The sequence below is a fragment of the Macrotis lagotis genome, chromosome X (assembly GCF_037893015.1).
Source record: "Macrotis lagotis isolate mMagLag1 chromosome X, bilby.v1.9.chrom.fasta, whole genome shotgun sequence".
NCBI lineage: Eukaryota > Metazoa > Chordata > Mammalia > Peramelemorphia > Peramelidae > Macrotis > Macrotis lagotis.
The window spans coordinates 266,876,736-266,889,145 of NC_133666.1; the positions used below are offsets into that span (position 1 = coordinate 266,876,736).

General features: G+C 41.8%; 1 protein-coding gene across 6 annotated transcripts in view; it reads right to left on the reverse strand.

Moving 5' to 3' along the window:
• The window catches only part of SETD9 (SET domain containing 9), a 37,237-nt gene extending 34,417 nt beyond the window's left edge, over positions 1-2,820 (reverse strand). For 4 of the 6 annotated variants that reach the window (XM_074201690.1, XM_074201686.1, XM_074201689.1 and 1 more), the window contains exon 1: positions 2,003-2,139. In XM_074201690.1, coding sequence (XP_074057791.1) covers positions 2,003-2,043 — 41 coding nt within the window. In that variant the 5' untranslated portion in view covers positions 2,044-2,139. Of the gene's footprint in view, positions 1-2,002; positions 2,140-2,719 lie in introns of those variants that run through there. The other 2 variants (XM_074201688.1, XM_074201687.1) reach the window with 1 other exon arrangement.
• Positions 2,821-12,410: the final 9,590 nt, after the last annotated feature.

Genomic DNA, 12,410 nt, shown 5'->3' on the forward strand with positions numbered 1-12,410 from the left:
AGAATGATATAAAATCAGAGCTCAAGTTCTGAAGGTCCCGCACAGAGCTGGGAAACACTTTGGGTACAAGTTTGGAAATGGACTATATATATAGGACAGTATATGTTTTCTGAGAACTGGAATAACTATGTGTGGAGATGCTCATGGCCAGAAGGTTGGTTTTAGAGCAATGAATTTTTCTACCACAAATTGTAAAGTCTTGAAGTTTTCACATTCTGTATTGGTAGAATGAATGTCCAATGAAATCACAGACTTTCAAAGCACTGAAGTATGTCAGCCAAGTGATTTCAGTTTATTCTTTCCAAGTTCTATCTGCTCAACCTTTGGGAGGTTAAATTACCTTTGGGATTTTTGTCTTTCCTTTCTGAAAGGTAGGTAACTAATTCCTGCCTAAGACTTCAATATAAATTCACTAAATTCATCATTTTATTTCTGAGGTGAAGCAAAACTCCACTAAGGCTGATGAAAGTCAGTAGTTAAACACTGTCTGTGGGCTGTGACTGTTCAGTCATTTTAGTCATATCCAGCTTGGGGTTTTCTTGGTAAAGCTACTGGAGTGCTTTGCCATTTCCTTCTCCAGCTCATTTTACAGATGAGTAAACTGAGGCCAGAAGGGTTAAGCGATTTGTTCAGGGTCACTTGCTACTGTCTCAGGCCAGATTTGAACTGAGGAAGATGAATCTTCCTGACTCCAGACCTGGCACTCTATCCACTGTGCAACCTAGCTACCCAATTTGATTTCTTTTTTACTCAATTTTTTCTTCTATTTGAATAGCAAATTATTCAATAAAATTTACCAGTACTAATCCTAATCCTTTATTACTAGTTAGAAATGATTCTATTTCTCCAAATAGCTTGTCTAATTTGCCTTTGTGGTTTTTTTGTCTGCAGTATAAGAATTATATAATTCCAATGTGGGCCTGTGAATTTCAGCAAGTTCATTAATCTTTCCACATCTCTGCTTTAGCATATGTAAAATGGGAAAAAGTGGTTGTAGTAAGTAAATGAACTTTGAAGTCCTCAGTTCTAAGTCTTACAATCATATTTCAAATAGATTTTTCTCAGAACTGAACTCATGTGTATATCCTACTTCCTTTTGTATTGTCTCTCCTTGTTAGATTGTAAATTCCCAGAGCAGGTAACTTTTCATTTTATTAATTATATTACTATTGCTTAGCACACAGTAGTTACTTAATAAATATTTATTAGATTGGATTTTTAAAATGCAGACTTGACTCTGTATAAATGCCAATTTTGTTATTTAGGCTAGCTGTTATTTTACTACTTGTAGTAGAGACGAAGTCTTGTTTTGAAGAAGAAATTTCAAAATTGTGATTTTGACTTTGATGGTCAGTGGCAAGAGTCCTTAGACATGATTTTCCTTTTCACTGAATGCAATTCTCCCTACCTTACCTTGAAGTTCTTTAGAAGATGGGGAAAGGTTTCAAGTGAAAATGAAGAAGAGTAAGAAGATTAAATAACTAAAGTAAACCACCAAAGATAACAGTAGTAAAATTTAACATCTTCCTTCCACCTCAAAAAGATTTGGTGTAAGGCCATGAAGAGACCAGGTCTGATTGCAAGTCCTAATATTTACCTGTGGTGGACAGGTTACTTAAGTTCTCAGTCTCTAATAATTGCACTGCTCTCTGATCTCATAGGGCTCCTGAGAGAGCAGATTTAAAAAAAAGTACTCTGCAAACCTTAATTAACTACCAAGTTATTATTGGAATTGGGAAAATAACTCTATCTCTCACTTCCCTTCATTTGTAAAATAGGAAAAGTGATTCCCAAGCTAGTTTTGCAAACTGAGATATAAACTAAGCTTTTTAATGTTTATTATTATTGTTATTATCTTTCCAAATTAAGGAGAAAAGGCATTGGATTGCAATTTCTAATTTTCAAAACTTTTCATCTAACACATCGGAGCAGAAGACAAACACAGAACTAAGTAGCTACAGATTCTAATCCCGACTCTTACACTTTATTTGCCAAGACCTACCGGCAAGTCACTTTTGTGTCCTTGGGCCTCAGTTTCCTCATTTGTAAAATGACAGGCGTTGGCTCTAGAGGTCTCTTTCAGCTCTAAATCTTTTCTTAAAAATGTATTTTTATATGTAAAAAATTTAAATAGGTCTTCTTTTCAAAATCTTTAAAATAAAATTTAAAGTCAAAGTTTTATTTTCAAAATCTTAAAAAAAAAGTGTTAAAGTTCTCTTCCAACTATTTTAAAGTACATTTTTCTTTAAATCGAACACATTTTTATTTATTACCTGCTCTTATAGGCCCTCCGTTCTCCACTGTCTCTTTCCCCATCATCCCTCCCAGAAAGTCAGTTTTAGACTGAATAGGAACAAAAAACCAAAACCAAGTTCCAAATCTAGGAACCCAGGGTAGCCGGGAAGCCGCGGACTCCGTGCGGCCCCGCCCCGCACGTCCGGCCCCGCCCCCACGCCGCCCCCGCACGTCCGGCCCCGCCCCCACGCCGCCCCCGCACGTCCGCCCCCGCCCCCACGCCGCCCCCTCAGTCCGCCCCCGCCCCCACGCCGGCCCCGCCCCCACGTCCGGCCCCGCCCCCACGTCCGGCCCCGCCCCGCCTCTGGCCCCGCGGCTCTCAGTCCGGCCCGGGCTCCCGGGGCGCGCGGCGGGAGGCCCGGGGCGGAGCCGCGGGGCAGGGGCGCGGCAGCAGGGCGCGGCCCCGGGGCCCGCCCGCCCTCACCTCCGGTTCTGGCCCAGGTTGAGGGCGATCCAGGGGACGAAGCGGTACTTGTAGCTGTGCCACCGCTGCCGCAGCGCCCGGAGCAGCCGGCGCCGCAACATGGAGGCCGCCCCTCCCCCGCCGCGCCGGGCCCCGCCCCAGGCCGGCCCCGGCTCCCCGCCCCCTCGGCTCTGCAGCGTGCTCACCGTCCGCCCTGGGGGCCGTGGCTCGCGCAGCCTCGCCCTCCCTGCAGCCCCCCGACACAGCACGCCCCTGCCCCAGCCCCGCACGGTGGCACGCGCTGCCCCGCTCCCCCAGTCTCTCTGCCGCCTGGTCGTCCTTCAAAGCTCAGTTGGGTGCCCCTGGAGACCGAATGAGCCTTGTCCTTTCCCTTTCATTCCTCAGAACTTGGTGCTACGTTAGATAGCGATTATAGTGGCCTGTGGGTCTGACCACCTCGAGGTTAGTAGGGTGGTTGTGGTTTTGCTTTTTTCCCCCCCAAATAAACCGCCGGATTGAATTCCCCGCTTTTCCTTCACTCTCCTATTGATTCCTCCGTTCTTTTATTCAGCAAGTATTTAATCAGGAGCCGGGATGCCTCGGAGTTCCTATGGAGGGCTGAACGGGACTGGAAATCCACGGAGCCGATGGCCCCCTCTCATCCTTAGCTTTAAAGAGAGGACATGATGAGCACTGCAGCAAGAAGCACAGCTAGGACTGGGGCCCGGACCTCCACAGCCCAGCCCGGCGCCCTTCCCCAAGCCAGGCTCTCTGCCGCCTGGGGAGGAGGTGCGCAGAGAAGTTCCCATTCCATACACAACACCGGGCTTGAGGAGCGCCCCATTCAGCCCTGGGGGAGGAGGTGCGCAGAGAAGTTCCCATTCCATACACAACACCGGGTCTCCGGGCTTGAGGAGCGCCCCATTCAGCCCTGGGGGAGGAGGTGCGCAGAGAAGTTCCCATTCCATACACAACACCGGGTCTCCGGGCTTGAGGAGCGCCCCATTCAGCCCTGGGGGAGGAGGTGCACAGAGAAGTTCCCATTCCATACACAACACCGGGCTTGAGGAGCGCCCCATTCAGCCCTGGGGGAGGAGGTGCGCAGAGAAGTTCCCATTCCATACACAACACCGGGTCTCCGGGCTTGAGGAGCGCCCCATTCAGCCCTGGGGGAGGAGGTGCGCAGAGAAGTTCCCATTCCATACACAACACCGGGTCTCCGGGCTTGAGGAGCGCCCCATTCAGCCCTGGGGGAGGAGGTGCGCAGAGAAGTTCCCATTCCATACACAACACCAGGCTTGAGGAGCGCCCCATTCAGCCCTGGGGGAGGAGGTGCGCAGAGAAGTTCCCATTCCATACACAACACTGGGTCTCCGGGCTTGAGGAGCGCCCCATTCAGCCCTGGGGGAGGAGGTGCGCAGAGAAGTTCCCATTCCATACACAACACTGGGTCTCCGGGCTTGAGGAGCGCCCCATTCAGCCCTGGGGGAGGAGGTGCGCAGAGAAGTTCCCATTCCATACACAACACCGGGCTTGAGGAGCGCCCCATTCAGCCCTGGGGGAGGAGGTGCGCAGAGAAGTTCCCATTCCATACACAACACCGGGTCTCCGGGCTTGAGGAGCGCCCCATTCAGCCCTGGGGGAGGAGGTGCGCAGAGAAGTTCCCATTCCATACACAACACCGGGCTTGAGGAGCGCCCCATTCAGCCCTGGGGGAGGAGGTGCGCAGAGAAGTTCCCATTCCATACACAACACCGGGCTTGAGGAGCGCCCCATTCAGCCCTGGGGGAGGAGGTGCGCAGAGAAGTTCCCATTCCATACACAACACCGGGTCTCCGGGCTTGAGGAGCGCCCCATTCAGCCCTGGGGGAGGAGGTGCGCAGAGAAGTTCCCATTCCATACACAACACCGGGCTTGAGGAGCGCCCCATTCAGCCCTGGGGGAGGAGGTGCGCAGAGAAGTTCCCATTCCATACACAACACCGGGTCTCCGGGCTTGAGGAGCGCCCCATTCAGCCCTGGGGAGGAGGTGCGCAGAGAAGTTCCCATTCCATACACAACACCGGGTCTCCGGGCTTGAGGAGCGCCCGGATTCAGCCCGGCAGCTCTGATACGTAATACAATAGCAGAATCAGAGACGCTTTGGGCAAATCCTCATCTTTTATTAATGACACTAAAGTCCAGAAAGGTAAGTGACTCGCGCAAGATGCAAGAGCTCATTTCGGCAAAAGCCATCAAACTCTCTAGACTTCAGTTTTCTCAACTCTGAAATGAGAGATCCGACAAAATGATCCCAAGATCCTTCCCAGCTCTGAAATTCTAACTTGCCTTAAGACCACTGGCATTTAACAGCAATTGTATTCCTAAGATTTCATGTTAGCACAATGCAAAAACTATATGAAAAATATAATTTAGCGAAAAAAGTGCATAATTTCTGAATTGCTTATGTCATGATCTTAGATTGACTGAAATAATTGAAAAAAGTAAGCATTTTGTGATAAAACCTGAGGCTATCTGTTCAGCTGATCTCAATTTGAAGAGATGATGAAAAAGGGTAAAAACACCACTTGTACAAAAATATTCATAGCAGCCCTGTTTGTGGTGGCAAAGAATTGGAAATCAAGTAAATGTCCTTTAATTGGAGAATGGCTTAGCAAACTGTGGTATATGTATGTCATGGAACACTATTGTTCTATTAGAAACCAGGAGGGATGGGGATTCAGGGAAATCTGGAAGGATTTGTATGAACTGATGCTGAGTGAGATGAGCGGAACCAGAACATTGTACACCCTAACAACAACATGGGGGCAATGATCAACCTGGATGGACTCAATCATTCCATCAGTGTAACAATCAGGGGACAATTTTAGGGTATCTGTGATGGAGAATACTATCTGTATCTAGAGAAAGAGTTATGGACTTTGAACCATCAAATTAGAAAAAAAAAGTTAATAGTATCAAGTAATTTTACTATCTTATGCTTTATTTTTCTCTGTCATCGCAGTCAACTGAGATCAATGTATACCATGGAAACAATGTAAAGACTAACAATGCCTTCTGGGGGGGGAGGGAAGCAAGAATGGTGGGGGGAATTGTAAAACTCAAAATAAATAAAATCTTTCTTAAAAAAAAATTCAAAAAACTGTATTATCCTTTTCCTCAGTCTCTTCTACCTAGACCAGAGATTCCCCCAATCCCAATAAAAGAAGTTGTAAAAGCTTCATTTCCTAGAAAAATAGATTTCGAATCCTTCATTTTAACAATAAAAAGTCCAATAAGTAAGTACCTATTCTTTGTAAGGAATTGTCCTAAGTATTGTGAGTTACAGAGACAAAAACGAAAACGGATTTCTTACTTAAAAAAATTTACATTTCACTAAGCTAGTAGTCCATTGGACAGAGCACTGGCCTTGGAGTCAGGGGAACAGGAGTTCAAATCCAGTCTCAGACACTTGACACTCACTAGCTGTGTGACCTTGTGCAAGTCATTTAACTCTGCCTCACATCCAGAGTCATCTCCAGTTGTCCTGATTCAGATCTGGCCACTGAACCCGATGGTTCTGGAGGAGAAAGTGAAGCTAGTGACTTAGCACAACAGCCCCTCACTCAAATCCAATTCATGTATTTGTCATGGCATCACCTCCCTGATATCATGGTCTTCTTTGAGAACAAAGGACAAACATCATCATAGCTCGTACAGACATAGGAATATGCAAGGTAATTTGATGGAGTAAGCACCAACTTAACTGGGAATGAGGGAATAGTAAGGAAGAATTTTGGTGGGGAGGTGGCAGCTGGAGCTGAAACTTGGAAGAAGATTAAAATTCTAAAAGATGAAGTTGAGAAGGGAATAGACTCCAATCATGAGAGTCATCTTAACAGTCTAGCAATTAAAATGATATTCCTAAAGTACAAATCTGACCTTGTCAAACCCTACTGTCTTCACTTCCCACATGGATGCTCCATTGTCTCTAGAAACTCATCTTCCTGCAAGAACAAATGACCTGGGGAAGTTAGATGGTGTAGTGGATAGAGCACCGGCCCTGGAGTCAGAAGGACCTGAGTTCAAATCCAGTCTCAGGCACTTAATAATTACCTAGCTGTGTGGCCTTGAGCAAGCCACTTAACCCCATTGCCTTGTAATAAAAAAGACAATAATAACAACAAAAGAAAAAATGACCTCTGATATTTACACATGTTCAGTACCCTCTGCACCTTGGGCCTCTCTGACTGGAGATGAAAGAAGATGAGATTAGGAGTGCTCCTTCAAGATCCTCTATTTAAGGGCAAGTACCTCATCTTTCCCATCCTGGTGCAGGACTTCATCATGCCCTTGTTCCTTTTGGCAGTATGCTCCCTTCCACTCCTCCTCACTCCTCTTTTCAGTTTTTTTAATGTGTTATGTGAGCTCACTTAAGGCAGCCTCCCCACACCTTAGCTTATTGTCTGTTAATTAGTAGGTGCTGAATAAATGTTTATTGATTAACAGGTTGACTGGCTCTAGAATAAAATAAAATAATATACTACCTGATGTTCAAAGTTTCTTAAACACTCTTACTTCTAAGTTTTCCTATGTCATACTGTGATACCAAGGGTACTGCTATTGTCCCAATTATTCAGACTCCCCATCTTGATGTTAATTTTGACTTCTCAGTCTCATTCATCCCACTTATACAGGCTGTTGTCATTTCTAACTTTACAACATTACTTGTAGTATACACAGTCCCACAGCTATCACCTGAATGTAGGCCCTCATTACCTCACCTGGATGATTCCTTAGCCTTTTTTTTTTTGTCATAGACCCCTTTTGGCATAAAGTACACAGGAATTACAAAAGAAACCAATGATATATATATGTGTGTGTGTGTGTGTGTGTGTGTGTGTGTGTGTGTGTGTGTGTGTGTTTGTGTGTGTGTATGTGTGTATGTGTATTTACAAAATAAACCAAATATGTTAAAATACAGTTAGAAAATTTTTAAAAAGTATTCCATTTTCCCCTAATTATATGTCAAGACAATTTTTTGCATTCATTTTTTACAAGATTTTGATTTCAAATTTTTCTCTCAACTTTCTTCCCCTCCCTTCTGAAAACAGGAGGCAATTTGACATAGGTTATACATGTGTTATCTGTATTAGTTTTCTGTATTAGTCTCAGTTGTGAAAGAAGAAATGGATCAAAAGGAAAAAAGTGAAAAACATTATTCAATCTTCAGACTCTATCAGTTCTTTCTGTGGAGGTGGATAGTATCTTCCTTTATGACTTTGGGAGTCCTTTGTACTTGTTCTGGATCATTGTGTTGCTGAGAAGAACAGAATTTCATATTTGGTCATCATGCAATGCTACATGCAGTGTTACAATGTTTCCTGGTTCTGTGCATTTCCCTTTACATTAATTCATACAAATCTTTCCAGGTTTTCTGAAATTTGCCATTCATCATTGCTTGTTGCACAATCATGTTCCATTACATTCCTATATCAATTTGTTCAACCGTTTTCCAGTTGAGGGGGCAACATTTTTTTTTTTTGCAAGGCAATGGAGTTAAGTGATTGCCCAAGGTCCCACAGCCAGGCAATTATTAAGTGTCTGAGGCTAGATTTGAACTCAGGTCTTCCTGACTCCAGGGTTGGGGCTCTATCCACTGAGCAACCTAGCTGCCCCAATTTCCAATCTTTTGCCAACATGACAAGAACTTCCATAAACATTTTTGCCCTAGTAGGTCCTTTTCCCTTTTTTTATGATCTCTTTGGGATACATACCTACCAGTGCTATTACTGGATCAAAAGGTGTGCACAGTTTGATTGTCCTCTGGGCATAATTCCAAATTGCTCTCCAGAATGGTTGGATCAGTTTGCAACTACACCAACAATGCATTAGTGTCCCAATCCCCCCCCCAATCCTTTCCAACATTTATTGTTTTCTTTTATTTTTGTTATATTAGCCAATCTTATAGTTGTGAGATGATACCTCAGAGTTGTTTTAATTTGCATTTCTCTAATCAAAAACTGATTTTTGAACACTTCTTCATATGCTTATAGACGGCTTTGATTTCTTTATCTGAAGACTGTCTGTTCATGTCCTTTGACCATTTATCATTTGGGGAATGGCTTGAAGTCTTATAAATATGACTCGGTTTTCTATACATTTGAGAAATGAGGCTATTATAAAAGAAACTTGCTGTAAAGATTGTTTCCCAGCTTTCTGATTTCCCTCTAATCTTGGTTAAACTGGTTTTATTTGTACAAAAGCTTTTTAATATAATCAAAGTGATCTCTTTTATATTTCATAATGCCTGCAAGTCACTTAACTTCTTTAAGAATTTGCATTCTTCATTATTTATTAGAGAAATGCAAATTAAAGCTTCTCTGAGGTACCACCTCACACCTTTCAGACTGACCAATATGACCAGAAAGGATAATGATCATTGTAAGAAGGGTTGTGGGAAATCTGTATTATTACATTGTTGGTGGAGCTGTGAACTCATCCACATGGAGGGCAATTTGGAACTATGCCCAAAGGGCAATAAAAATGTGCCTACCCTTTGATCCAGCAATACCACTACTGTGTCTACACCCTGAAGAGAAGAGTTCATCCTATTCACAATTCACAGATACGATTACTAACTGTATTTTCCTCCATCCTATTTCCCCCCTGTTTGTCCTCTCTCTTTTCACCCTTTCTCTCCTCACTAGTGCTTTGCTTTTGATACTCCCTCCCTCAATCTGCATTCCTTTCTATCAGTCCCCTCCCCCTTTTAACTTAACCTTTCCTGTAAGATAGATTTCTTTATTCAAATGATTCTGTATATTATTCCCTCTTTGAACCAACAGTGATGAGAATAAGGTTCAACCAATTCCCATTGATCACCTTCCCATCTTCCTCTCCACTGTAATAGGTCTAATGCACCTCTTCATGTGAAATAATTAAACCCATTTTACCTCTCCATTCCTTCTGTACTCAGTGTATTCCTTTCTCATTCCTTACTTATTTTATGTCATTCCCTCAATTTCATTATACCCACATTCTCCGTCTATGTATATTCCTCCTAGCTGTACTATTAGTATTAATTTTTTAAATAAATAATTACAAGTATAATCTTCCCATGTAGGAATGTAAACAATTCAGTTCTATTGAATCCCTTATGTTTTTTAACTGTTTATACTTCTCTTATTGGAGATCAGATTCTTGTTTAATTCTGTATTTCTCCTTATGAAAGCTTGAAATTTCTCTATTTCATTAAATGATTGCTTTTTCCTCTCCTCTATATATTATCCTTAATTTTGTCAGATATATATATATATTTGACTCAGTTTTCTAGATATTTTAGAAATGCGTACTTTGTCAAAAACACATTGCAAACATTGTTTTCCAATTTACTGTATTCCTTTTAATCTTGGTTGCATTGGTTTTGCTTGTGCAAAAACTTTTTAACTTAATGTAATCAAAATTATTCATTTTATCTTTTATAATGTTCTCTATCTCTTCTTTGAGAGCCCTTCTTGTTATTTTTTGGGGGGGGGAGTTGTCCATAGTGTTTTTTCCAATTTAACTATTTTTATTTTTTCATAAACTGCTTCCCTTTCCATAGATCTGACATAAACTATTCCTTGTTTTCCTAATTGGTTTATGATTTCACCTTTTATGCCTAAATCCTGTACCCATTTAGAACTTATCTTGGTATAGGTGTGAGATGTTGGTCAATATCCCATAGGTGCTTTGACATTGTTGTCTTCTGAGTTTGTGTATCTTGATCTTCCCTCTTACCAATATAACTCTTTATGGTCTGATTCGTTTTTGTTGTTTTTTGCTCATCTTCTTTTCCTTTTAAATTTGAGATCTTCCCCACCCCCCCCCCATAAAAAATAAATTGGAGCTCTACTCCCTGAGTAGAAGGAACACTGTCTTTCTAAATCTATGGCTCTATGATCTAGATAACTTACCTAATAGGAGTGGGGGATGGGGAGGAGATGGGTGGATGGAAAAATCAGAACTAAAAATTAGAAAAAAATAAAGCCATTCCCCAATTGACAAATGAACAAAAGATATGCAAAGGTAATTTACAGGTGAGGAAATCAAAGCTATCCATAGTCAAGTGAAAGACTGCTCTAAATCATTACTGATTAGAGAAATGAAAATTAAAGTATCTCTGAGGTACTACCTCAACTCTCAGATTGGCCAATATGACCACAAAGGACAATGATCAATGTTGGAAGGGATGTCAAAAATCTGGGACACTAATACATTGTTTTTGGAGCTGTGAATTGATCCAACCTTTCTGGAGAGCAATTTGGAATTATGCCCAAAGGGCAATCAAAATGAGCATACCCTATGATCCAGCAATACCACTACTGGGTCTATACCCTGAAGAGATTATGATAAAGGGTAAAAACATCACTTGTACAAAAATATTCATAGCAGTTCTGTTTGTGTAGCAAAGAATTGGAAAGTAAGTGAATGTTCATCATCTGGGGAATGGCTGAACAAATTGTGGTATATGTACATTATGGAACACTATTGTTCTATCAGAAACCAGAAGGGAGGAGAATTCTAAGAAGCCTGGAAAGACTTGCATGACTTGATGCAGAGTGAGATGAGCAGAACCAGAAGAACATTGTTCATCCTAACATCAACATGAGGGTGATGATCAATCTTAATGGACTTGCTCATTTCATCAGCGCAATAATAAGGGATAATTTTAGGATATCTATGATGGAGAATACCACCTGTATCCAAAGAAAGAGCTGTGGAATTTAAACAAAGACCAAAGACTATTACCTTCAATTAAAAAAAAGTTGCTTTATGTACTATGTAATTTTGCTATCTCTTATTCTTTCTTCAAGGATATAATTTTTCTTTCAACACATTCAAATTTTGATCGATGTATAGCATGGAACAATGTAAATATTATCAGACTGACTTCTGTGGGGGGATTAGGGGAAGTAAGGGGGGAAAATTATAAAATTCAAAACTTACAAAAAATGATAGGTAGAAACTACTATTATATATATTTGGAAAACAAAATATTTATATAAAAATAGTGATAGGTGTATGAGATGGAAATCTTAGATTATTTCTTTACTAGACTGTCTAAAACATGTTTAGAGCATTTAATTCTGCAGTATGGATTGAAGAGTGATTAAAAACCCAGCAAGTTGCAGCAAAAAAAAAATACAAAAGCTGATTTTGGTATTGGGGAACTTGGCTATGTCATTTTAATTCATTAGGTCTTAGTTTCCTTGTCTATAAAATAAGGCAGTTTGGGATGTCTAGGTGACATAGTGGATAGAGCACTGGCCTTGGAGTCAGGAGTACCTGAGTTCAAATTCGACCTCAGACACTTAATAATTACCTAGCTGTGTGGCCTTGGGCAAGCCACTTAACCCCACTGCCTTGCAAAAAAAAAAAAACAACCCTAAAAATAATAAAATAAGGCATTTGGTCTTATACATTCTTAAAGATTCCTTGTAGCACTTAGTGCTTTTATAAAAAAAAAAAGTAGGTGGAATTTGTCTCCCTGTCACCTCCAAGAATCTCTAAATTCTAATATATCCTGTAAACACCTTCCAAAGTGATTTCCTTAAACTCTAATCTGATGATCTCAGCATTCTCTGAATCAATTGCAGTGACTTCCTATGTATCCTCTCTCCGAGGAAAAAATCAACTCCTTGTTTATCTTTTCAAGCTCTTCATGATCTGGCCCCAGCCTACTTTTCCAG